Source organism: Hirundo rustica, chromosome 20 (assembly GCF_015227805.2).
Source record: "Hirundo rustica isolate bHirRus1 chromosome 20, bHirRus1.pri.v3, whole genome shotgun sequence".
NCBI lineage: Eukaryota > Metazoa > Chordata > Aves > Passeriformes > Hirundinidae > Hirundo > Hirundo rustica.
Genome location: NC_053469.1, coordinates 10,181,122 through 10,208,885, shown reverse-complemented (window position 1 = coordinate 10,208,885; position 27,764 = coordinate 10,181,122). Strand labels below are relative to the sequence as shown.

General features: G+C 50.1%; 1 protein-coding gene across 1 annotated transcript in view; it reads right to left on the bottom strand.

Annotated features, from left to right (window-relative positions):
* The window catches only part of ZNF618 (zinc finger protein 618), an 86,343-nt gene extending 59,627 nt beyond the window's left edge, over window positions 1-26,716 (bottom strand). The window contains exons 1-4 of the mRNA XM_040083409.2: window positions 26,681-26,716; window positions 12,604-12,860; window positions 7,616-7,711; window positions 4,463-4,540 (exon numbers count right to left, since the gene is read on the bottom strand). Of these exons, the coding sequence (XP_039939343.1) occupies window positions 4,463-4,540; window positions 7,616-7,711; window positions 12,604-12,772 (343 nt within the window). The 5' untranslated portion in view covers window positions 12,773-12,860; window positions 26,681-26,716. The remainder of the gene's footprint in view (window positions 1-4,462; window positions 4,541-7,615; window positions 7,712-12,603; window positions 12,861-26,680) is intronic.
* Between the last annotated feature and the right edge of the window lie 1,048 nt (window positions 26,717-27,764).

Sequence of the window (27,764 nt, the reverse complement as noted above, 5' to 3'; positions counted from 1 at the left end):
AGTTTTTTAACAACTGGTGAAACTTGAAACTTGGCCTGAAGAATCCAGCCCCACTCAGAGCATCCAGGATCTGTTCTGGTGAGGGCAGTTCTGCCCCTGTGGGGAGGACATGGAGAGCTGATGGGCTTGGAGAGAGGCAATGCAACAAGTTATAATGTAAATAAATAATAATGAAAAACAACTTGAGCAAAATCACCAGTCAGCCCAGAAAAGCTTATCTGGAAACAGAGAACTTCCACCAATTCTTGGTCTAGAGGTGATATATCCTGCAAGGGTTAAACTCGAGCCTTGCTATTTTCTTTCTTTGCTTTTGGAAGAATTCTCCTTTGGGTACAAATCTCCCTTGCTTGGCCTCAGCCCAGAGGTTTATAAATTTGCTGTTTGAAAGTCTAATAAAGCAATTTCAGCCTTTTTTTTTTTTTTTTCTTTCTTTTTTTTTCTGGAGTTATCTAAAAGTGAAATAATTTTCCTGACTCAAAACATGCAGATGCTTTGCTGCTCCTGTTGCTTAAACACGACCCAACCGTACAAAGCAGAACTTTCTAGCTGATTAACTCCTGAAGGCAATCCAAACCTTTTAATGACCTGAAAAACCCCACACAGCTAAAATAAAAGCACTGTAAGCAAAACATTTTTAAGCCCTGGGTTGCATGTAGGCGAAGCAGTAACATTTGGGACAGAGCCTTCCATCAGCAGTGGGAATGCGCAGCCCCTCTGCTCCAGCTGAACTCCAGCAGGAGGAAGGAGCCGGGATCCTGCAGGGCTGCACAGCAGCTCACAAAGGAGCCTTTCAGCTCCACAACGTAACTTTTTTGTTGGGTTTCTTTTTTTATTTTATTTGTGAGTTTTGGGGAGGCAAAGGGGAAGGAACACAACCTTTTCCTTTCTTCCTCAATGAAAACATCGTGGGGAAATTTCTTACCTATGTTTCTGGTTCTTTGTAGAACCCTTACATGGGGATTTCCAGGCCTGCATCTCAGCTTTCAGGGGAAAGCAGAATGGGAACTTGTCTCTGCGAGGCAGCACGTCCTGAAGCAGAGCTGCATCAGCCTTTCTGCAAACTGCTGGAGCAGTGGCTCCCTGAAATTTCCAGTCAATGCTCAGCACCACAGGGAAGGCTCAATAAACTAAGAAAATGCCCTGTTTTATAATATAATCTCCTTTGCTCCTGAAGGCAGACAAGAAAAGAAATCAACCTCAAGAACATGGGTCACCTCCAACGCAGCTTTACTGCCACAGAGAGCTGGAGTGGAGGCAGGTGCAGCTATTAAAAAAAAAAAAAAAATCCAGAAAATTTCTCAAAAAAATGCTCATTGCAAAGAAAAATGCGATGTTGCCAGGGCGAAACTCTTCATGTGGAACTGAACAGCTCAGAGGATGAGAAGGCATTAAGTTCTGCACAGAGCAAAACAAGCAGTGGGTAAAGATGCACAAGCAAAGAGGGTGACGGACTCTCCCCCTGCTGTAAGGCCCAGGTGGGCCTTAGACACAAAAAAAACCAGCTCAGAAATAACCCAGGTCAAAGCAAGGACAACTAGAGGCTCTCAAACCTTGCATTTTGTGTCACTGAGTGGTGACAGTCAGGCTGGTGACACAGATGTTTTGTTCTGCCCCAAAGGCCCAAAGCAGATCGACACCAGTTTCTCTGCTCTCCCCTGGCTTGAGCCTTTTCTCTCTCTTTCTGTCACCTGCAGCACCATCCCAGGGCTTGGCCAAGGCCCATCAGTGACACAGGAACCACACAGACAAGCAGAGCACAGAGACCTGGGATGGGGTGTATCCTTCAGCAAATCACAAACAGCAGCTATTGCTGCTGGAATGGCCAAAAAACCTGCAGAGAACAAAGGGACCTCAGTTTTGTTCTAGCTCCTCTGACGCTGAGCTGCTGAGTCTCCCAGGATCAGTCCAACTTTGGGAAAGGCAGATGGTACACGACTGATGGCTGGCACCCAAAAAATCCAACCTGCAAAAAGACAATCTAGGTCCTGCCATTGCAGTCTGGCTCCTCCCTTGTCCAGACAGCAAGAAATGACTGAAGGATTCAGGACTGGAGTTTCTGGCAGCTGAGAACTGCACTGACTGGGCCAAGGGAGCTCACATTGCAGGGCTTCGAGGAAAGCAGCCCTGGGAGAGCTGGCTGCCAGTGCCCTGGCACTGCATCTGAGACATGGACTGGAGATCACAGGGAGAACAGCACCATGCAGGGTGACACCCTCAGTTCAGATCCCACCACATTATCCCACCTTTCTCACCCTGGGGCAGCACCAGCCCCTTCTCCTTTATGAAGCTTTGGGGCAATAAAAGCATCTTTCACAAAAATCCCCTTCACTCCTCCAGTCTTGTGCCATCCCAGCACCATTCCATGGTCCAGTCCGTGCACAGCTTACACTGGATAATACCACACAGTCCTTCTTTTTTCCTGCCCAACCTTAACCTTTCACTGCAGGTTATTCTTCTGCAGCCAGGCACACTCTGCCCAGTGCCTCAGCTCCCTGGGAAAATCCCACTGCCAGAACTGCTGCATGTTTGCAGTTTCAATTCTTGCTGAAGAGTGTAGATGAATAAATAACTCATTTGTATTTTTATTGTCTTCAGACAATTCAAATGCACTTTAAATGTTACTACTAAATGCATCTATTTACAGTAGCATAAACCAACACTTTCTAAGTATCAGGGATATAAATTCTGCTTCTCCAGCACTGATGTGAGAATTAGTGATAAATTTCCACATTCAGAATTTTTAAAATTTCCTTCTTCTGCAACTACATGTGACAAAGACCTTGGAAGCAAAAGGTAAAGTCATGTCTCCACTGAGTTCTTGTCAAAACTATGGATATCAAATGTACAAGTCTATGTTGATGCACTCATATAATTTAATATATTGCTTCATTTCATTATCAAAATATAAATAAATAAAAATTAATCAGATCCCACACTAGGAGATGACCTCATATTAACAAAGCTCCTAAAATTGCAGCCAAATTAAAGATCCCATAGTGCTTGTGGAAGAGAAGTAAAATAAAAACAATCCTTGTCCCACATTTAAATACTACAATTATTATTGCAAAATTATTGCAATGCTGTGATGTAATGGTAAAGCATATCTCTGTTATTTTAGGGATTTTTTTCCTTAAGCTGCAGAGTGAAGCTACTTGAAGCTATATTTAAAGGACTTTAAGGAATTTTGTTGGTATTTAGAAAAGAAATACCAGCATGGAAAAACAATTCTGGGTATCCAGAAGTACAGAAGCAGCTCTGTGATATTAAACAGCACACAAGAAATATGCAACCATGCAATTAAGGATGTGTTACGAGACCGTGACAAACTCTGAGCAGTTAAGGATTCATGTTCACTTCTCAGCTGTGCATGTGCTGACTTTTGAGAGTTTGAGCATTTAAAACTTAATATTAGCCTTCATTATTCCTGGATTTTCAACCACTGGTTACACCTGGGGAGCTAAAGCAGATGCTCCTGCCAGCCTGGCGCAGTAACTCCAGTGCTCACCTCAGGGGACAGGAAACAAACCCAGAGAAAGGCTCAGGAGGAGCTGGTTTCCAGTCCCTGCTGTTCTGGTATTTCAGAGCTCCAAATCCTGCAAACTACACTTTGATTGAATAAACCACCTCAAACTTTCACATTTCTGCAATTAAGCAACATTGGCTTGTTCAGTCGTACAGAAAACTCAGATCAAGCCACTCCTGACCAAGCACGAGACCTTTCATGCACACAGTGCATTTGGGAAGTGACCTCTGCTGACAGCGGGGGCACAGGGGCAGCTCAAGGAGCATTTGGATTTGAACATAAAAATACAGCAGTCACTATGCTGTATCTGATTTATATCCTGCCAGGCTGACTTCTCAGGGATGGATGGAACTCACAGCTGGGCAGGAGCGCAGAGCACCTCCGGGAGATGCCACCACACTGCTGGCACTGGGACATGCCAGGTGAAACTCTGTGATCAGAGCTCCCCCTGCACACAGTGATGCCCTTGAGAGTCCTGGGCAGTAAATACTGCCCCAAACACAGGAGCTGCTCCTAACCTGGGGAGAAACATTGCTGGAGTAAAGAGCCACAAAGCTGAGACAGCCCCAAGGTTTATCACTGGGCCCCTCTCAGGGGGGAAGAGAAGAATTACTGGTGACTAGGGAAGTAGCAGAGCAATCTTTAAGACCTTCCTGAAAATAGACATAAAATCACAGAATATCCTGGAATCCAGGATCATCCAGGTGTCCAACTCCTGTCCCTGCACAGACACCCCACCAACCCCACCCTGGGCATCCCTGGCAGCGCTGTCCAAAGGCTCCTGGAGCTCTGGCAGCCTCGGGGCCGTGCCCATTCCCTGGGGAGCCTGGGCAGTGCCCAGCACCCTCTGGGGGAAGAACCTTTCCCTGCTCTGCAGCCTGAGCCTCCCTGAACCTGTGTTATCCCAGGATCCCCCAGATTCCAGCAGGACTGAGATACCTCTGTGTGCTCGCACATGGGTCTGGAAGCAGTTGTAATATTTGTATTTCTTCCCACATATTCCACACTCGTAAGACCCTGAAAAACAAGAGAGAAGCACACATCACCATGAGAGATCAGGAAAAACAGCCTCGCTGCACGCTGGTCCATAAATTGTGGGCAAAGGGGTGGACTTTGCAGCAAAGTAATTTTTGGAAGGTTCATGGAGATAAATGCAGGAAATCACTATCGCAGACACTATTCTTTTTTCAGCCTCTTTAATCTCTTTAAGATTCCTTGGCATACTACCCTGAACTTAAATTTTCAGTGTATCTTTTTAACTTTGCTAACGTGAAAGGGCCACTCTCAAAATAGCCTGACTTATAATTTTATAATAATGACTAATGTTTCCTAGGGACAGAAATAACCTTGAATTACTTTTCAATAAGTTCCTAGTAGCTGGGAAAAAGATCCTTTTCGACTGAAAAAAGAAGGCAATATGTTATCTCAAGGCCAAGAGTTTTCAAAATTTCTCAAGAAATGCACAATGTACAAATTTCCCAAGAAACCCACTGAGATTTGGTAAATATCCACCCAGAGAAAACCAAATAGATACAAATAGAACTTTTGCCCTTTTTAAGGAAAAGCACATGACCACAGTAGTCCCTCTTCTCAATTTGTGTCTTTAATTCCAGAAAACACACATCTGCAAACAGTCATTTGAAATGAAACCAGAGGAACAGAGCTGGGAGAACCATTTGTAATGATGAAGTTATGCCATGAATTTAGATTTTTCTGTTATTGAACAGGCAGATAGAAATTTCCTTAGATTTGTTACTTGAGTTGAGTCAATCTCTTTTTTTTCCTACTTCACTTTGTTGCACTGGCTATAAATTCACTTTCCAGGCTCTTATTTGCAGAATGCATTGCATTTCTTAACTGTCCACCAGAGCTGTGGAACTGAGATCCCCTTGGTGCTCTTTGGGAGGGTGAGAGACTGAAGAGGAGGTTGGAGAAAAAAGTGCTGAATCAATTTGGTATGAATGCAGAATTTCATTTCCATGCACCTTTCCTCACACAACCTTGAAACAATCTTTTCCTGACCATGCCAAACAGCAAAACTCAGGGAGGAGGCACAAATGAGAACAAAAACATTGACACACATCCAGATAAACGTTCCCAAACAGCATTTCACAGCAATACTCACCTGGAGTTACTCAAAGTGAGCCCTTGTCAGGAACAAACCCAGGGTGCTGTCTGAACACACAACGCCCACGGTCCTTTTTCCCCTTTCTATGTCTCATTCTTACAGCCTGGGAAGAAAACACCTCCCTTCAAAGCGTCAGAGCCCTGAATTCCCTGCCCATCACTGACAGCACCACTTGGGGCTGTCTCCTGGGCTGGGGAGGCTCCTTTGTCACTGATGCTGAAGGAGGCCATTGGCCACAGTCTGATACACCAGAGTACCCAGCTGAAAAAATACTCACATATCCTGATAGCACAGGCACTTGGCTGTGCCTGACCTGCTCCAGAGCACTTTTATTATCATAGCTCACTGTATTTTCTATAGATACACATCTGGGGGACAGTCAGCACCTGCGGTCACTCAGGCTGCCTGAGTGAACCCAGGACATCAGCAGGTCAGCAGCGTTTGCCAGCCCTCATTCCCACGCTCAAGGACTGAGTATTTTCACCACCAACCTCCAAAATTTTTTTCTGAAAACCCTTGGAGCTGGAGCCCCAAAGCAGCAGATGAAAGCACTCCTCATCCTCTGGGCCTGCAAATAGGAGCCCTGGGCACAGCCGAGGCTCAGCTGAACCAACAGCACAATGGGACTGATGCCCACCCACATCCCACCAGTGCTGGCTGCACACGGAGCACTGGGAAGAGTTGGAATGAGGCCAGAGTTAAACACAGGGCTGGAGCCCCTCTGCCCTGGAGCCAGGCTGGGAGAGTTCACCTGGAGGAGAGAAGGCTCCAGGAGACCTAGGCTTCCAGGGCCTCAAGGGGCTCCAGGAGAGCTGGAGAGGGACTGGGGACAAGGGCTGGAGGGACAGGACACAGGGAATGGCTCCCACTGCCAGAGGGCAGGGCTGGATGGGAGATTGGGCAGGAATTGTTCCCTGGGAGGGTGGGCAGGCCCTGGCACAGGGTGCCCAGAGCAGCTGTGGCTGCCCCTGGATCCCTGGCAGTGCCCAGGGCCAGGTTTGGACATTGGGGCTTGGAGCAGCCTGGGACAGTGGAAGGTGTCCCTGCCCATGGCAGGTCCCTCTCAGCCTAAAGCATTCTGTGATTCTCTGAGTTGGTGAAAACAGGTCAAACACAGTGAGGGGCTCTAGGCTGAATTTTTTTCCCCCATTTTTATTGTATTTCCTACTTCCTCTGGAGTCAATCTGGCACATAAATGCACTGGCTGCGCAGAAGTTCTCCAGGAAGGTCAGCTGTCCAGAGACCCGTGCAGTGCCTTCCTTCTGCACTGTGCACCTGAGCAGGGGCTGCAGCCCTCGTGCAGGGGCTGTGCTGGACACCGGGGCAGGAGCTGAGGCAGGACTGGGACCACGTGTCCCAGGCCAGCGCTTTTGTGCAGGTGTCCTGAAGAAGAAGGGCAGGAGTAGAATCCGAGGAAGTAGAACCCAAGTAGAACCCAGGGAAGGTTGAGCCAACATTGAGTGGGACACCTGCACTCACTGCCTGCCCACGGGTGGTAGAGCAGTGCCCCAGGAGCACAGGGAGTTGGGGGGGGTGTGAGGGAGCTGTGTTACAGACCTGAGGCAGAGACACAACCCAGCAGCCACAGCTGTGTGCTCAGCTCACCACAGGCCCTCACGTTAGAGAAAGGAGGGGTGACTTGCCACAAAAAATGTGCTGTTAGAGTGGAGGAAAGGAGAAGTGGAGGAAGGACATCACTGTGTGTTAAGGCCTTGCAGAGAACATGCCCACGTGGCCTTGGACACCAGCAGCGAGGTCACTGTTCACCCAGGGTGTGTCATGCAGGTCACAGCTGGTGGTAGCAGGAGGGGAGATGGGGAAGGTTTGGGGTTAGTTGGTGCACTCAGTTGGGCCAGGCTTTTCCTGAGCCTCACAGCTGAAATCTGGGCAATGCATCCATTGCTTCCAGAGCTTCCTCTGCTCCCTGAGCCCTGGTTAGACTTTCACACCCTTCCATCACATACCGGACGTGTATCTCAATGCATGGTCAAAAATCCAGGTCCCTGAATATCGATTTCGTGTATATCCAACGGGAGAGCCACGTTCCACTGCTTTTCCATCTAAATTGTGCAAAAAGAAATCAGAAAAAAGCCCTTAAAGTGGATGCATTTCCAAGGAATAATGATGGCTGAAGCCTGTTAAAAATCTCCAAGACCCATCTGTCCCTGTGGCTTCCTGACAAGATGTCAGATGTCTCACAGAATTTCTTAAAGCTTCTGCAGTATTGTTTTACCTCACCACAGAGAATCCAAAGTGCTCTTGAATTTCATATGCTGAGCAGCTCAGCAACTGAAACATCAGCACCATGGCATGAACCCAGTGTGTGCATGGGAGATGGACAGAGCGGCTCAGAGCAGAAGGATTCTCTCTTCATTCTGTCTCAGAAATATTTCTGATTTAATGCATTACTTGAAAAGTCCTCTCCAAAATGTTCCTCGTAAAGCACCAGACTGGGAGAGAAGATTGAGAGCTTAAGGAGTCTTGCATCAAACTCCTCCTGATCAGCTCACAGATATCTCAGTCCTCCAGGACACAACTACTGATCTGATGCTATTCCCAACAGGAGGAAATGATATCTGACAGTCTCCCCCTCTTTTTCCCAAATTACAACCAAGTGCCCTTTGCTTTTGCTCTCCTCTCCAGACAGCTCCATGGTGGAACTTGTGTGCCTCCCTGCCCTGAGAAGTGTCCATGGGCTGGGGCTCTTCAAGTGACTCTGGCCTGAGCTCAGCACAAGAATCCTGCCGGAAGAAAGAAGAGAAGAGCAGGAAATGTGGCACCTCTGAGCTGTGCAGGGCAGGAACCCCCACCCCAGGGCTGGGACAGCCGGGGTACTGTGGGGTTCCAGGTGGGTCAGGCGGGCAGTGGGGGATCTGCAGCAGCTGCAGCTGACAGCAGCCAGGTGAGAGCCAACCTCTCCACTGCCTTCCTCTGCTTGGGATGCCAGAGAGGGATCCCACAGGATTGAAAGACTTTTGTGGAAAAGCAGCTGAAAGGAAAATGGTCAAAATCCACAAAAAGGTCTTTGGCTGGCTGTGGCCACTGTCCCCAACCATCCCACCCAGCAGAGCCCCTTCCAGCCCCCTGGAGTATCCAGGGTTCGGGATACTCCACATGGATGGAGGCAGAGTCTGGAGTAGTCCAAAGTGCTTGGAGAGACAGGAGCTGGTGCAAGTAAACAGGAGGCAAAAGACACAAGGCCTGGTTTGAAGTAAACACTGCAAGGGAATAGCAGCAACTGAGCTGGGAATCCCCGTTATAAATTGCTCCAAGTAACAACTAAAAATATAAATAGAGTAGATGTGTGACTCAGAAAAGAGACGTAAATCTTGCAATGTGCATTTCAGCCAAGTCCCAAGGCTGAGCCCTGCAGGGAAGCTGCCACTTGGAGCCACATGTGCCCTGAGCCTTCAGCACCCTGGTCCTGGCTCAGACACATCCCCCATTTAACCAGCTGTCCCCAGCACACCTTGAAAGGACACAATTGGGGGTCGGCAATTCACACAGAGGAGAGGGGTTCATTCACTCCTGATCCACCACTTCATCAGGAATTGCTACAAAAATAACCATTTTCAACACCTCCAGTCTCAGCTTCCCCAATGAAGGTGAATAAAATCCTACCAAAGCCTTGCCTGTCTGCATGGAGGAAGTGATTGAGATACAGGGCTCCCAGATCCCAGGGCAAGGAAAGCTCCTGGAAGTGCTGGGGAGCAGCAGCAGAGTCACAAAGCCTTTGCTCCAGAGGCAGGAGGCACCAGCAGCATCAGCAGGTCACACTTTCAGGCTGCTCCAGTGCAGCAGCTGGAATGGCCAGTGCAGCAGCTGGAATGGCCAGTGGAGCAGCTGGAATGGCCAGTGCAGCAGCTGGAATGGCCAGTGGAGCAGCTGGAATGGCCAGTGGAGCAGCTGGAATGGCCAGTGCAGCAGATGGAATGGCCAGTGCAGCAGCTGGAATGGCCAGTGGAGCAGCTGGAATGGCCAGTGCAGCAGCTGGAATGGCCAGTGCAGCAGATGGAATGGCCAGTGGAGCAGCTGGAATGGCCAGTGGAGCAGCTGGAATGGCCAGTGGAGCAGATGGAATGGCCTGTGGAGCAGCTGGAATGGCCAGTGGAGCAGCTGGAATGGCCAGTGCAGCAGCTGGAATGGCCAGTGGAGCAGATGGAATGGCCAGTGGAGCAGCTGGAATGGCCAGTGGAGCAGCTGCAATGGCCAGTGCAGCAGCTGGAATGGCCAGTGGAGGAGATGGAATGGCCAGTGGAGCAGCTGGAATGGCCAGTGGAGCAGCTGGAATGGCCAGTGGAGCAGATGGAATGGCCAGTGGAGCAGCTGGAATGGCCAGTGCAGCAGCTGGAATGGCCAGTGGAGCAGCTGGAATGGCCAGTGGAGGAGATGGAATGGCCAGTGGAGCAGCTGGAATGGCCAGTGGAGCAGCTGGAATGGCCAGTGCAGCAGCTGGAATGGCCAGTGGAGCAGATGCAATGGCCAGTGGAGCAGCTGGAATGGCCAGTGCAGCAGCTGGAATGGCCAGTGGAGCAACTGGAATGGCCAGTGCAGCAGCTGGAATGGCCAGTGGGACAGCCCAAGTGGCCAGTGGAGCAGCTGGAATGGCCAGTGCAGCAGCTGGAATGGCCAGTGGGACAGCCCAAGTGGCCAGTGGAGCAGCTGGAATGGCCAGTGGAGCAGTGGCACACGGGGCACATTGCTGATGTGAGGTACCCTGGTGTGTGCAGAGATGGGCACAGTGCCCATGTGTGATTTCCATGGGGGGACAGAGGGGACCAGGTGCCAGAGCTCAGCAAACACAAAGAGCAGTGCACGCAGAGCACAGGACCTGATGGCCAAACAGGAATTCCTCAAAGCCACCTCCCCAAAAACGAGGGCCATGTGAATGGCACACAGGGGCACTGCCAGGGCTCTGTTCACAAGGAAAGGGCACCAACCCCCATCACCTCCAGACAAATTGCCTTTAAAGAAGCCCAGGCTTTACAATGACCAATACAATGTGTGTTTCACTGGAAAAGCCCTTCCAAACGAAGCTCTCCAGTTTATACAGCTTTCAATCACCACTTGTAACTGGTCAGTGAATCTGTCCCTCTCCCCACAGTGTCCATACACTGTGAGCGTCCCCCTCATACCAGTCTGTCCCCAACACTCTCCACAGGGACAACACAGAGTCACAGAACCATGGAAGAGCTCAAACTGAAGGGACCCACAGGGATCATCCAGCCCAGCCCCTGTCCCTGCACAGACACCCCACCAACCCCACCCTGGGCATCCCTGGCAGCGCTGTCCAAAGGCTCCTGGAGCTCTGGCAGCCTCGGGGCCGTGCCCATTCCCTGGGGAGCCTGGGCAGTGCCCAGCACCCTCTGGGGGAAGAACCTTTCCCTCATCTCCAGCCTGACCCTCCCTGGCCCAGGTCCAGCCATTCCCTGGCTCCTGTCCCTGTCACAGAGAGCAGAGATCAGAGCTGTCCCTTGGGAGGAACTGAAGCCCCCAGGTGAGGTCCCCCCTCAGTCTGCTCTGCTGCAGCTGAACAATCCCAGTGCCATCAACAGCTCCTCACTGGCTTCCCTCCAGTCCACCCAAGTCAGTTAAGAGCAAAAGCCCCATCCCCACTGCACAGCAATGCAGCCAAGCTCAGCTGGAAACCACCACTGCCAGAGGACACCGACTGCAGAGCAGCTGCTGCTGCCCAGCCAGGACCTGTGAGGAGAAGAGAGTCCTGCGGGGCAAACACCCAACCTGCAGATGCTTTCACCAAGGTCTGGTGGCTGTGGCTGGAGAAGCGCCCATTGCTGCCCATCAGTCATAGTTCCACCTCTCCCTCCCAGGGCACTAGGGATGCTTTTCAGCTTTGCCCATTGTAATAATCAAGAGCTGCAGAGGCACAAAACCTCTGAAAATACACAGAGTATTTCTTCCAAATTGTAAAATCTTTATGTCAGAAATAGTTGTGGACTTCTCAGGCTTTCCCTAGACCTACACAGACAGCAATGACCCTGCTGTTCTTAGTGGCTGTCCTGTGGTGGAAAGGAGGACAGGAAGAACAACGATGTTTCTGAGACAATCACCAGCTAAGGACATATCCTGGGTTTCTTTCCAGCAGTGTGGACAATGATCAACAAAACCCGGGAGAAAATCCAACATCAATTCCTCTTTTCTCTCCCCCTGCAGGACAAACCAACCCCAACTGCAATGTTGGGCAGCTCAAATCAGCTTCCTCCTGAGTCCTTTAAAGGAAACCTGGTCCAGCTGCTCTTCCTTCTTTTTATTAGCAAGTGCCTTTGGATCTCAGACACACTGCAGGGACCTGCTCCAGTCCAGGGACAACAGAGGCAGTGCAAGAGTGGTGCCTTGGCAGGCTCCCACAGGACACCAGCCCCTTTCCCTGGAGCAGGAGGAGAGGACAGTTTGATGTTCACAGAAAAAAGAAAAAGCTTCTTCTCATCACAGTGGGAAGTGGGGTGGGGACAGGAACACCACAGGGCAGTCCAGAGTGAAAAGTATTCCCACAACTCACAAGTGATCAGTGAAACAAACAGCAACTTGTAAAACCTGCTCTTGAGCTCAGACTCATTTACAGAAAGCATCCACATTCCTCAAGCAACTTTCCTCAAAACTTCTCAGCTGTTTCTCAAGGTCTCCTTTCCTCATCTGTGTCAAACACACCCCCAGCCCTGGGCATGCCAGGTGCTGCAGGTGACTGATGGGCAAGTCCCTGAACATGCCAAAAGAAGATAAGGAGCTTTTTCTTTCCGATCTTGGCTGAGCCTTTAGGGGCAACCAGTTGTAAACAGACACAGAAGGTCAATAATCCCGAGCCAGGACCCCAAGCCTGATGTTCACCCTGGCTCTGGGCCTCCCAGCAGAGCTGAGTGTCCAGGCACAGCCCTCCAGAGCCCCATCCTGTCCCCACACCCTGTCAGGGGATGCAGGGCGCCTCGTGCCTCACCGAGCGTCTGCTGGTTGCGCACGCCGCCGATGACCACGCAGATCTCCGCAGGCACATCCCCCGGCCCATCCTTCATCTTCTTCTTGGAATCTTTGGTGTCGTCCTGCCAGATCACCTCCTCGATGTAGTCATCTGGTACCTCTGTCTTCACTTTCACCTCAGTCATCATTCCAGCCTCTTCACTGGGGGAGGACTGAGACGTCACCGAGTCGGAGCCCTCGGGTTTCGGGCTCCGCGGGCTCCTCTTCAAACACTCTCTGAAGGGGGAAAGAAAGGAGAGAACGTGAATCCTCAATGCCAAGTGCTCATTTTGTCATCACCAGGACCTAATTCAAGGTACTTGGCTTATGCAGGTTATTTTTAAAAAAGCGTATTAATGTGTATCTGTCATACATGATAAGTGATTAAAATTTTACCAGACAAAAGCAATAAAATGATTTTCTAGTGATGAAAATAACCTTAATCATCACAAACAGCAGTAGTACTCATAAACACACTGGACCCCTAAAGAAGAGCACAGAACTTGCCCTGGTTGCCAGCAGGCCATGGGCCCAGCTCCAGCAGTTCTGACTGCAGGGATTTTGCCAACACCAGTCCATGCACACAAAGTCATATTCCCCTGTGGCACTTGAGGACATGGGTCACTGGTGGACCTGGCACTGCTGGATTAAGTTTGACTTGATTTCCAACCTAAACGATTTATGATTCCCTGACATTTTTAATTTGGAGCTATCTCCTCCCTTCATCGTATCCTCTCTTTTATCCCTTCAAGCAACCTGACATCCCCTGCTATTCAGAGGCTTTACTGAACATACACAGTGCTGATCAAAGGGGATCATCTGGAGGATTTGGATATTTAGGGAGACTACCATGTTATGGACAGGTACAACTACTGGGGATGACAGGGAAAGCCTAATGGAGGGGGAAAGGCAGAGGGGGTCCACTGTGCTCAGAAACAGGTTAGGAAATAGCATGTGTTTTCATCTGGGAAAGAAAAGCTGGGAATTTGTGGGAGAAAACAATCTAAACAAATATTCAAAACCATTTAAGAAAAGGAAACTGGACACCTCAAAGCTGTAAAACAACATCAATAGGTGCCTTGGTGTCAAAAGGCAAAGGGGGTGTGAGCCCACCAGACAAGGATGTGGGAATAAACCTATGGAGCTCCTTCAGTACCACTCTTTATGGACCCCCAATTCTTTATACTGGTACACTCCAACATGCAATACAAAGATAAAATAATTGCTGGTTCAGTTTGTGCAGAAATCAGAACTAAATATATAATGGCTCAAACTACCCAGAAACAGAAACAACTGTGACATATTTAGAGTCACGTAAACACTGGGAACAGCCAAAGGTGTTTGAAAACGTTTTAGGCAGAATTAACAAAATAAAATGAAAAATCGGCTGAACTTATGGATGATCAATAGGTCGTGCAACACTGACAGAGAAAAAAATCCCATTGCTTGGAACATCATAAAGTTCATCAGGGCAAAGTATGAATTACAGTGTTAGAGAACCAGCACCTGCACCTGGTTATGGAGCTCGCAGAGGAACCAGGATGGTGCAGCTGGAGGTGAAAGTGTGGAGCTCCTGGGAGGACAGGGATGAGGGGGGCAGAGGAACAGAGAACAATCCTCCAGTAATTACTGCCCAACCTCCCACACGGACATGGAGTCACTATTTCAAACTGGGTCAGGCACATCCTATTGCCAGAGATTTTATTATTCATCCCTTCATTCTCATTATGGAATGAAATGTACAATTAATAGCCCCTAAACAGAGAGAATTAGCCTTGACCTGCCTTCCCACTCATTTCCTGCCTTCTCACACATACTCCCCCCCACCGTGCTCCCAGAATCACACAGGTCTCTTACAAGTGAGAAAGATGGATTGAGACAGAGAAGATGTGGTTGAGAACTGGACAGTCTTTATGGCAATATTATTGGGTGTGCCAGAGGCTCATCAATCTCAGCCACCTTCCAAGGGGAAGGCAGTGAGTACAGAATACTCAGGGATCAGAAAGGAGTGGGATTGATTGCAGATCAATCAAACCCAGATGGTGTGAATGCAAAACACTGATAAAGGCAACAATAGGGTAGATAGGAAAACCTTCCCTTCCTCATCTGGGACTGTGGAGGAAGATCAGAGCCAGCCAGGGCTATTGCCACGGGGAGGCTGGAAGGTGGGAGCAGGCAGTGAGAGCTCCGTTAGCCAAGGCACAGCAACCTGGACCTGCCAGCCCTGGGCAAAGCAACAGGAAAATCCAGGCACGAGCCAAGTGATTTGGGATTAGTGGCAGTGAGTCTGAGGCTAGAGCCTTCTGTGGAGATTACAAAAGGGGCAAGAATACAATGACTTTCTGATGATGCCCAGCTTTGCATCGGTCACGTTCAGACACAAACCAAATCAGCAACAGGCCCCGTGCTGCGAGGCAAAGCTGTTCTCCGTGTGCATTGCTCCTGAATAGAGAGAGGCATTTCCACAGGACTCCTGGAATTGTTGATGTGGGACAGATTTATCCATGCTCTGGAATTAAATTTAACACCACTGTTGCTAAAATTATGGGTGGAGCCATGGAGGGGTGGAGAGCAAAGACTATGAACGGGACACGCCACCAGTGGATTCCTCTCTCCGTAGCTGGCTCTGCCCAAGACCAGTGCCTGCAGCACACTCTGACAAGTCCAGGACTGTGGATGCACCCATGTGGCGCTGCAACCACACAGAGCCATGCTCTGAGCTGAAGGACTGACCAAATTTTCAGTTCAGGTGCCCGAGATGGAACGAGGAGGTCATTTTCTCCCTGTCTGAAGCTGTGCTGAAGCCACTCCCCACGTGCTGCAGACACAGAGAGCAGCTTCAGGTTTCAGAGGGGATCAGGAAAGCTGAAGATGGTTCCAAAATTCAGCACTGAAATGGTTCAAGGCTAGGAAAAGACACTTTATGACTCTGTGAGACCAAACTGCTCCAGTCTGTTTCTCATGCCAAAAGGAAGACTGGAAGATGATTTGTTTGCAGTGTATCATCATCTTCATGGGGAGAAAATATTGTCTTGCCTTAACTTGGCAGGGAAGAGTCGAGTGCAAGCTCATTGCTGGAAGCTGGAACCAGCTGAAATGAGGCATAAAACATTAGCACAGATGGTGGTCCACTGGAACAGCCGTTTTCCAAAGGATGTGCTCAGGGAGAACAGATTCCCCCGAGTTTTCAAACCCAGAGTTGTGTGTCTGCCTGGCCCAGGTCCCTGGGCTCAGTACTGATGTGCACTGGCCACACTTGGTGGCCTGGAGCTGAGGAATATATAAATTATTAGACCAGACCAATGGACCCTCAGAACCTTTGCCCTTCATGCACGCTGACTTTGAGGATCCAGCTCTGCCAAGAAAGGAACTTCCCAGCTGGAATGTCTGCTCCTGCGTGGGACCTAACCCTGCAAATACTAACTGAAAGCAATTAATTGCCCCATATGTTCTAACTCTGAGCAGGTACCTGATATGCAGAAGGACACAGTCCCAAATACTTCAGCAACTTTCTTCGATATGATTTCATGGCTCACAAGCCTTGAAAGGAAACTGCTGTTCTCCTCAAAAGCAAGTGAAACCATAAAAACAGCAGCACTGACACTCCTGGGAGCAGGGCTGAGCTCTTCAAAAGCCACTCAGTGCCTTAACTGGGGCTGCACAACTTTGGAGAGGAGGAGGGGGAGGCAGCAGTGGTGGAATCCAGTTCTCCCTGCCAAGAGTGAGCATCACTTTCTTGTGGTCCCCTGTGAAATCTAGGTTATGCTCTGGTGGCTAGAGCAGAACCAGGACCAGTTCAGGCTTTTCTGAAGCTCAGTTGCTGAATGGGATATAAATATTCCCAGGGGTGCAGGCGAGAGCTGGGCTCAGGGAATGATCCTCATGGGACAGCAGAGTTTGAAGCCTCCTGGTTTTGCTGGGGGAGGAGTACCAACACCCCAGAGCAAAACAGGAAGGAAAAGGAAGCTACTGACACCGGAAAGCTTCAGGCAGGATGGAAAGGGGCACGTGCACAGCCCCAGCAGAACTGGTTTTCCTTGGAAGACAGGAGACACAGCCTCCACCACACACAGCATCAATCCACACATGCACTCACCCAAGGGAGGCAATCCAGGAAAGCTTCATTTCATTCCCAGTCCTTTGGTCCTTGGATCAGCCCTTGCAAGCCCGTGATGCTGCACTTGCTCAGTGTTGTGCTGAATTTTGTCCCCCTGCTACTGAGCAGCATAAAGAACTTCCACTTGGAGATAAGGATAAAGCAGCAGGAGATCTGGAACACTCTTGTTCTCCAGAAATTCCCTGATAGACATAGGGAGGGACGGGGAACATCCTGCCTGGGGGAGGGAAGACATCAGGCCTCAGCACTGTTGTGGCCTGGCCTGCTTCTGTCACCCCTGTCCCATGGCAGCTCTTCCAGAGCTGAGGCACAACTGCTGGAAAGGCTCAGAAAGAGGATGAGCAAGAACAGGAGTGAATTTTCAGTTCTGCTGTTCCCAAGGCTCTCATGGGTTTGGGTGAGGGCACAGAGAGAAAAGGCTCAAAGCTCTCAGGATGTCAGGGGGTTCAGTATCAGTCCTGGGGGCTGGGAGCAGGAGTCCCCAGTGTGGCACTGCCCATGTCCCCCAGTGCCCACACAGAGACCTGCCCCAGCTTCCAGATCCCTGCAGGCACTGCTGGGGACACACTGGGACCAGTGCTGGTCACAGCCTCCACTCGATGGAGACAGCAGTGCACAGGAGCCAAGGGAGAAGCTGCCAGAGTCCCCTCCCACTGCTGGGTACCCCAGCCACCCTGTCCTGGTGGCTCTGAGCTCAGTCCCCAGCCTCATGCCACCACCCTTCTGCACGGACCAATGCAGATTTAGTGTTCAGTGTGGCCTTCCAGCGGCCAGCTGCACCTCCCTCTGCAGGTCCAACCTGCATTTAAACATCCATGGACTGGTGTTCCCTGGGAAGAGGATACTCCTATTCTCCAAACACGGCACTGCTTGCACGGGACAAGAACTGCTCAGAGCCCTCAGGCCACAGAGGAGCAGAGTGCACAGGCACAGCTGGCTTAAACCCTACCTCCTTCCACAGAGGGGATCTAACTGCTCCTCCATGGCTCTGCCCCTTCCTTGGAAATACCAACCTCCTTCACTGCTCCACGTCTTGTCTTTACTGAACTGTGGGTCCTGGCGATCCAAGGGGCTCCTCTTGCCGAGGAGAGGAGGCAGAAGCCTTGGGATCACACAGTGCTCACTCCGTGCCTGGCTGCTCCTACAGGTGAGGTCCTGTTTCACTTCCCAGAACAGATTCTGTGATTTCCAACATGAAAGAGGCAAACATTGCACTTGCATGTATCACTGCTCTCACTAAGTAGGCCACACAGCCAATTACTGTAATACCAGCTCTGCCATCTCACAATGCTCATTTCAACATTGCTGCCTGCTTTGATCATCACACTTTCATCTTCTGATGACGTTAAGGCCACTTTCATGTCAGACACGAGTGTGTGAAGGCAGAAGAGATTTCAGAAGGCCTTAATGACGCCTCAGCATGGGGAACTGGAAAAACAGGGGTAAAAGTGGGTTCGTGGGCCCATTTGGGCACCGCTTCCTTGGCCCTAGGCTTGTGGCAGCTCATGAAGGCCTCAGGCTTTGGCAGAGCTCCATGATGCAGCTCAACAACGTGGGCCAGAACAGTTTTGGGTGTGAAGCCTCACCAGCATCAATGCAAGGAGCAACACGAGGGCAATGCTAGGAGCTCTTCCCGAGGGAAGGACAGAAAGGAAAGGCTGAGTGCTCAAACTCTGCACAGTTACACCACCCACAGATCCAGCAGCCCCTTCCAGCTGAGCTCCTGTGGCAGCAGGGGCTGAAGACTGGAGCTGTTCTGGTCTCTGCAGGGTCTCCCTGGCTGTGATGAGCAAAACAGCAACGAGTGAAAGCAAACGGAGCCCATCAGCTGCTGCAGCCACAAGAAACTCGCACTTGCAGTTTGCTGTTTCTCATCTGGAGTAGCATCCTCATAAATAATGAAAGTGACTAAAAGCTACTTAAAAAACACACACTCCTCCCTTCTGAAAGAATGAGGAAAAAAAAACCCCAATTATAAAAGGACATTTCTTCCAGCTAGGAATAATTTGTCATGTAATTCTCTGAAGACAGCAGCAGAAACATGCGTGCTCTGTGCTCCCTTTGAGTCATCTGTGATTGCATATGTACTCAGATGGCTTCTAATGAGGCTATTTTTACAGCACACATCCTGCTGAGTTTTTGGGGAGGGGCAGAGTGAAATCAGTGAAGTATCAGTCTTCAACATCAGCTCCCCAAAAGGAGAGGAAAAGGAAACACATGTGGAGGAGGATGCACCACTCTGAACCAACACCTCAGAACAGCTCTCCTGCCCCAGCAGCAAATGTGGAACATCTAAACGATACTCCAGCTGGAAAACCCAGAGATCATTAGTGCCTTGATGATATGAATGATGGCCAGAGGGCTCTGCACCAGCTGGTCTGGTGGAAGCTGTCCCTGCTCATGGCAGGGGGTGGAACAGGATGGGTCTTCAAGGTCCCCCGAGCCCGCCCCGTTCTGTGATTCCATGGTGAGACCCCTTGGCAGAGCACAGGGTGTGCCCAGTTAGAGTAAAACTGAAACATATTTTGGGCACCCCTTGAAAGGCTCTTCTGGTCTGCAGCACCAGAGGTTCAGTAAAGACACACAAACACTCATGGAGACCAAGTAATGGGCACCTTTGTAGAGGCCAGCAGGACACCAGCACCAGTGGGATGTCCCAGCCTGGCTTCTGGAAAGCAATGTGCACTTGGCTCCTCCCAGGCTAAATCAAAAGGCCTCAGCTCTCAGAAAGCAAAAGAAGCAAAAAATGGGGGAGGCTGAAACTGGGCTCAATTTACAGATGTCTGCCATGGTTTTACAAGAACCAGAAGGTTCTTGTCATTCCTGGAGCAATGGGAAGTGGAATAGACAGAACAGATGTAAATGAACTCTCATTTTACATGGAGATGATGAAAGCAAAGATGAGGAAAAAAAGGATGTAAGTTGAAAATCTGCTTGTCTGATAAATTAGCTGTGGTGACCTTCCCATCCCTCCCAATGGCTCTCATCTGCTTCCTGGGGCAGCCCAGGTGGGGATGGGCCCTGTGGCTTACACCAGGAGGAGGTGGAGAAGATCAGGAGGCAGAGGAGCTGCCTGGTATCCCTCCCTGGGGATATCTCCTGCGGACATCACCAGACAAGGAGATTTTCAAGCGCAGGGTTAAAAGAGAGTAAAGCAGGAGCTGTTTTCCCAGTGCTACAATTCAGCCCTTGGCTCCTCAGCTCCAGGCTCCAGCCCCAGCTTCAGACGTTCCCTCACACCACCCCACGCTCCTGTGTCACAGTGTCCAGAGATGCTCCTCTCCAAGGCACTCAACCCCCTCTCCCTGCCACAGCTCCCAGAACCTCTGCCAAAGCCCTCTGCAGCCTGAGCTTGCATCCTTCAGAGAGGATGTCCTGGTGCTGATGTGTGAAGTGCTGGAACAACCACCACATCTTGGGTTCCTCCTCTAAGGGATTATTTTCTGGAACAGGCACTGAACTTCCAGCGTGGATTGCTGCCTCTGGGCATTGGGCATTTGCTGGAAAAGAGATTCTCTCACTGGGAATCTCCTCTCCACAGGAGAAAACCCCCTTTGCTATCTCTCGAATGAAGCAAAGCAAACATTTCCTTAATGTACACTGTGTGCACACTGAAATATCCCTTCTGATCCTTTCCATCTGGGAGCCCATCCACATCCCAGAGCATGGATACCCAAGCAGGACACCCAAGTGTGCCACCAGCATTCTGGGCGACACACACGATGGCAGCACGTGCTGTTCCATACGACTGAAACCCAGATTTTCACTTGGTCACAAAGGGGCTCATGGTCATCCCTGTTCCATCAGGAGGTTTCAGTTCTCTTCACAATCTTCCACAATGCCACTGTGAATTTTCCAACTTTAACTTCTGAAAGGTTACAGGAATAAACCTGCTCTCTCCTGTCCTGATCTTTTTTAGGGGATGAGGACTCCCTCCTCCATCACCAGTACAGGAGAGAAGTCTTGCTGAAGAACAGAAAAAAAAAGCAAAAACTGGTCAGAGCTTCTGGACATTTTCCACATGCAATTCTCTTGCATTTTCCACATTCAACACACTCTTGTGAACCTCAGGATTCAAAGACTCCAAGGTCCTTGTGAGGTCCCAAGTGCTCCTGTAGTCTCTGTGCTGGTTTTGTCCATGGCCCAGGAGCTGTGTCCTTGAGTTTGGTTGGGACTCTTCACAAGGCAGCTGGATCCCCTTTGCATCCATGACCCTGAACACTCTGGTCCCTCCTACCCTGAGCAAGGATGAAGCTGCAGCTCCTGGAGGCTCTGAGGCCCTCGCTCCAAGTTGGACCTGGGGATATCAAACTAACTGGGCACAGAAGAAAATCCCTGAGACAGGAGAAGCAGACCAAACCCTGCCCCCATCTGCGACACATTTCCATCCTCTGCTTTCTCCCTGCAAAACAAACTGAAATCAGAACACGAGGCCACGTCCTTCTGCAGGCAGAGGTGTGACAGTAGCTGCCAGTCAGGTTTTCCTGGAAGAAATTTGCTCAATAAATACCGATAGTTTTAAGGAGATCGTAAATTTAAAGGACATGAAAGTTTTGTAGAAGAGAGATGCCTCAGGGAAGTTCACCCCTTGCCTCTGAGGGCAGCCAGCTCTTGAAAACAGAGGTAATAGCTTTCAAAAACCCCCAAAATACATAATGCAGCACTCAGTGGTGTGTGTGGCGTCAGTGTTAAAATCTAGGAAAAACAAACAAACAAACCAGAATACTTAATTATTCCAGCTATCTGGGTCTAGTAAAACACACAACCTTTCCTGACAGCAAACTCTGCTTCAGGAAGTCCAAGAGGAATTTAATCGTGCGTTCATTCCTCAAGGGACACTCGGCAGCTCCAAATCCTTCGGAGAAGGTAAACTCCAGGACCAATCAGCCTGCCTCTCGTCTGGAAATTAAACATTAAAATACAAACCAGAACAATAGTCAAGAGCCACAAAGAATTCCTAAGGTATTAGCAAAACAAATTCCCTTCAGTCCTTATTAGGAATATCTTGAGGATGGTTTGAAGAGGAAAGTCTAACCAAATTAAAAAAAAAAAAAAAAAATTTGGCTTATCCAACAAAAAACAACTGCACGCTCTTTGCCAAAAGCAAAAGAATTCAGTCAGATAAAAAATGCGACACACAAATGATGCAGGTTAAAAACTGAATTTAAGATGATAATGGAATAGCTGCCAGCGTCTTTAAATTTTCAAGCGTGGAAATGTCAACAGAGACAAAGAAATCCAGGGAAAAACAAAGAGAATAGATTAAGGATTTATTTATATCAGTGAAAGAGCTCTGTGTTCCTTGACTAAGAAATGACTGAGAGGATGAGAACTGAAATGGCCTCCGCGTGGCTCCAACACAGCACGAGGAGCGAGCGGTGACCCAAGGATTTCCTGCCACGTCTCCGTGCTCCATGGCTCCAGAAAGGGTCGCTTCTCCGCCTCACACCATCCAAAGCTCTCCAGGACTCGAGCACTGGGCAAACTGGTGGGGCTTACACAGAAAATACTCCTGTCCCTCGCAGCCGGGATGTGTCTGAGCGCTGTCATCTCCTTGTATGTAGACATCTGACCTTCTTTTGGGTTTCAAGGCAACCTGCTCAGGTTCCCCACAGCTTCTGGGCTGGTTATCGCACAGAACTGAGCTATCCACTGCTCTTAAAAGGCCAGGGGGCACTTCTGGGGGAGTTTTGTGCTGGTTGGTTGGTTTGTTTCTCTTTCAAGATGGCTGGTGAGAGCCCTTCAGCGGGCACCAAGGCTTATTAAATTCCTTGCCTGATTAGTAAGAGTTTTCTCTTTTTCTGATGCAGGATGACTCGGAATCTTCTTGGCATTCTGGGACTGAAAATCCCACAGGTTGCCTCTTAAAGAAAGGGGAGACAATTCAAATAATTTTGCTTCCTGGGAGTACCCAGCCCTAGGCCTGTCCTTCCACACGGTGTAGAGCCCTCTCCCAAGATTCAGAGGATCACAACTTCAGAAATTGTCCTTCCCCAATGCTGGAGACCTGGTGAGCTGGAAGGGGAGCCTGCAGAAGAGTTGGTGCTATCCCAGGGCACTCCCTTGGGTGACAGGGGCTCCTGAGGGGGATGTGTCCACAAAGGACAGAGCAAGAAATGTGGGGGAGAGAGGGGAAGCTGACACCAGGGAGGCTGGAAAAGGAGGAGGAGCAAAGTGGGTGCAACCCTTTCTCAACAGCTTCTCCTCTCAGGGCTCCCCAGGGAATGGTCCCAGCCCCAAGAGTTCCAGGAGTGTTTGGACACTGCTCCCAGGGATGCCCAGGGTGGGATTGTTGGGGTGTCTGTGCAGGGCCAGGAGCTGGACTCGGTGTTCCTGCTGGATCCTTCCAGACCAGGGATTCTGTTATTCCATGGAAGTCACACCTTCTATGGCACAGGCTGAAACACTCAGACCCCTGAGGCACCACGGCTCCGTCTGGAGTACCTGGGAAAACTGCACCATGCCAGAGCTGGGAAACCTCCAGGCCCAGCCCAAAGCACCCCTGGGAGCTCCTGCCCTGCTCCCACCCGGGCCAGCACCCAGAGCCCTTCTGCTGGACCTGCCCCTCCCTCAGCCCTCTCTGGGAGCTGCAGCCCGGCTGTTCCCACTGCACGAAACGAGAGCCACCCCTGCCCTGCCCTGCCAGCAGCTCCCAGCCCCAAAGGCCTGGATTTCCCTGCTCCAGGAGCAGCTTCTCCACAGCTACATCTGTGCTGCGAGCGGGCTCCCGGCTGGTGACAGCCCCGCTGCAGACGGGGCTGAGCTTCCAGCTGGCTCCGTTCCCTCTGCAAACAGATGCAGCTCCTATATCAGGGGCTGATTTATTCAGCAGGAGTCTCGCACATTAAGTGTAGTTAAGTCTGAAAACAAATCTAATGACTTTAAAATAAATAGCCAACAGAGGAGTCGAAACTGAAATTCCTCCTTCCTCTGACACCCGCCATATAAACAATAATAATTATATGAAACCGTGTCTAACACATGACTACACAAGGCTCTGGTGACCAAGAAAAGCACACGCTGCTTGTCAGACATAATTGCACATTTGGTTTTTCAATTATTTCTTGTCAGGATCCAGAGCCCACCATCTGAATGCTGACATTAATTATTGGGAAGTTGTTAGTGCTCCAAGAGTCTTATGGACACTCCCAGCGCTCACCCTGAGGCCCCCAGCTCCCAGTGGTGCGCCCACAGCGCCCTTCTGTGCCACCAACCCTCTGGGACCTCCACACACCAGACAGGGACACCCAGCCAGGGCCACCATGTGCAGAAGGGGCTTCAGAAGTGTCAAGAAAGTCTCCAGTGGACATCAGCAAGGAATGGATCCCCTGCCACGTGCTCACCCACAGGATGGGGCCAGACCCTGTCCAGCGCCGGGGCCTCCTACACAAGACCAGGACCTGTTGGAGCAAGTCCAGAGGGGGCCACAGAACTGCTCCAAGGGCTGGAACCCTCTGCCCTGGGGCCAGGCTGGGAGAGCTGGGGGTGCTCACCTGGAGAGGAGAAGCTCCAGGGAGAGCTCAGAGCCCTGCCAGGGCACAAAGGGGCTCCAGGAGAGCTGCAGAGGGACTGGGGACAAGGGATGGAGGGACAGGACACAGGGAACGGCTCCCACTGCCAGAGGGCAGGGCTGGATGGGAGATTGGGCAGGAATTGTTCCCTGGGAGGGTGGGCAGGGCCTGGCACAGGGTGCCCAGAGCAGCTGTGGCTGCCCCTGGATCCCTGGCAGTGCCCAAGGCCAGGCTGGATGGGGGCTGGGAGCAGCCTGGGATGGTGGGAGGTGTCCCTGCCATGGCTGGGGTGGCACTGGATGATCCCTAAGGTCCCTCCCAACCCAAGGCAGTGTGGGATTCTGTGAATCCAGCTCATGTCACCCCCCGTCACCGTGTTCCAGATGAGTCCCCACCCAGCCCCTCTGAGCACCCAACTCCTGGCGTCACACTCCCATCACATCGCTGCCCATCATGCAGGAAAACATCCTGCCTTTTATTGGCTTTTAATTTGCTGCTTTTTAATTTTGTTGACTGTCTCTTTTTTCCTTGCAAAAGGAAGAAAGAAGCCTCTGATCTACCTTTTCTGGAGTGTTCAAAAACACGCACAGCTTTGTCAGGTTGTCTCTTAGTTGTCATCTTCCCCAAGGCAAGCAGCCATCTCTCTTCTGGCTGCCTTCAAGGAAGGGGGCTTTTTGTGCTCTTAAGAATTCTCTTCACCTTTTAAAATCTCCCATTACTGAGCACTCACTGAGGTGAAGAAGCACAGAGGAGTTAATGGGGGAGGAGAACAGCGAGTGCTCTCTGCCACCGCGTGCTGCCAGCTGCACACCCTTACCCCTGTTCTTCCAAAGGCAGCAAGAGGCCTCTGGAGCTGGGGGTGGTGGGATCACAAACCCCTGGGCCTTCAGAGCTTTCAGTGTTTGCTTGAAACAGAACAAAATCAATTCACTGCAGTAAGAAAAGGAAAACAGGACTGACCCGATATCACAGTCATCACCTTAGACCAAGCCTGCTACTATGAAAAAAACAATATTGCAGGAAGATAAAATCCAGGCAACTTATATTATATTATATTATATTATATTATATTATATTATTTTTGTATGTATTTTTTACAGATATAAATTAATTGTTAAAAGCTTCCTCGATAGTTTGCAATTAGTGAGGGTTTCAAGCAGCAATGACATTGAGAAATTCATCTTGTGTCTCCATCCGCTGATGACCTCACAGATTCAGTCAGAGCCACATTTCCACCTTCAATCACTAACAGAGCTTTCTGGAAATACTACATTTTGATTCTGTTTTACTATTTTTAAATGGACTTGGTCATTCTCCTTTCTTTGGCCACATTTTGTTCAGTCAGCTAGATGATAAAGCAGGTTTTGTTTCCACTTTTCTACAAGGAAAAAAGCAACGAGCAGCCTCACACTCCTCTGGACACACAAAGGAACAGGAAAAACAGAGGGAACTTCTCCCACCTTGCAAGGAGCTCCATCCCTGCCCTGGGAAGGACCATCACTCATTCCAGGAGGATGTTCAGCCCCAAGGGCACCCCAGGCGGGTGAGAGGGACACCCCAAAGGTGACATGGACACTCCAAAGGTGAGAGGGACACTCCAAAGGTGACATGGAAACTCCAAAGGTGAGAGGGACACTCCAAAGGTGACATGGACACTCCAAAGGTGAGAGGGACATCCCAAAGGTGACATGGACACTCCAAAGGTGAGAGGGACATCCCAAAGGTGACATGGACACTCCAAAGGTGACATGGACACTCCAAAGGTGAAAGGGACACTCCAAAGGTGAGAGGGACACTCCAAAGGTGACATGGACACCCCAAAGGTGAGAGGGACACTCCAAAGGTGACATGGACACTCCAAAGGTGAGAGGGACATCCCAAAGGTGACATGGACACTCCAAAGGTGAGAGGGACATCCCAAAGGTGACATGGACACTCCAAAGGTGAGAGGGACATCCCAAAGGTGACATGGACACTCCAAAGGTGAGAGGGACACTCCAAAAGTGACATGGACACTCCAAAGGTGAGAGGGACATCCCTCTCCAGAGTGGGAGCAGCAGAGACACCTCCCAGTGGGATCACAGGCGGCTGGGCTGGTGGGACACCTCTGTCCTCTCCTTCTGAAGGACAGAAGGGTCTGCACAGCCCAAGGTCTCCATCCAAGAGCCTCACCCTGGGGACACTCAGCTGGAACTCCCCACACCATACACAAACCACCTCTGCTTTCAGCTCCTGAGGCCAGGATGAGGCCAGACTCCCACTTCCCAGCTATATCCAAACAGGGCTGCATGGACACTCGTCCCTGACAGCTCCCACCCATCCCTCCTGCGCAGCCACCCTTGGCCAGCCCGTCTCCAGCACGGAGAGCACATCTGAGCAGGGCTGCACCCACCCACCACGTCCCACCCGGCGCAGCAGCCCAGCCCTACCTGCTGGAAGAGCTCCTCCGCCCGCTGCTGCTGCTCTCGTCGGCCTAGGAGATCAAAACAAAAAAGCTGGTTAGGTTCAGAAAGACAAAGCTGCTCTGCAGCCCCTCCTGCCCCCTAACTCCAGGGTTCTCCAGGAGATGCACACAGCTCTGAGCGCCCGGGGCTGGGCAGGGTCAGAGCCCCAGCCCCACCGCGGGGGCTCCTCCCGAGCCCATCCCCGCCGCTCGCTCCAACCCAAGCCTCAAGTGATGACGCAAAAGCACCCCATCACCAGCTGGGAAATCAGGAATGGCCAAACGGGCCAAATGTCCACGGAGGAATGGCCCCGCTCCGGGGAGCCCAACAGCTCCCCTCGTTAGCCCCGCGCCCCAATTCGCCCCTCAGGCCCTGGAAGGGACGAGCAGGGAGCGCCCAGGCTCTCCTCTGGCCTCCTTCCGCAGCCCGCTGATGAGAGCCTTCCTTAGAAAGACAATATTATTCCAATCCCAGAAATTTTATTTCTGAATTTGTGCAAATACAAGTTAAAAGATATTAGCTGCATTTCACATTTTGTGCAAATGGCAGAAACAGGCAATTCATGTGCAGCAGGATGGGGGCCAGCCAACGATTTCGATAAAATAAACCCTTTTTTAATTTAAATGCTAATGCACTGAATTAAAATTTAATAACTGAGGAAATTGAAAAGCCGAGCAGGAATATTGGAAATAAATCCAAGCAGAAACAGCTGAAATTAAAAATTCTAGAGAGTGGGAGGATAGCAGCTAAGCTGTCTTATATGATTACATTTTTTTTTTTTTTTTTTTTTTTTCAGAACGAAGGGGGGAAGGAAAAAAATCCTATCTTTGGCTGGCTGTAGGGCAGTAAATCGAGAGTGCTGTGATTTATTGCTCAATTTTCCTGAGGGAAAAAGGCTTTCTTTCATGCTGAAATATTTCATAAATTTCAAGCCAGCATAAATTCTTAATTTAAAAGTTATGGAGGTCACATTTAGTGCACTGGTGCAATTCTGAAATCTTAAAGGAATAGCAACCAAAAAAAAAAAAAATTAAAAAAAATTTGCAATTTGATTTTTTTTTTTTTAATT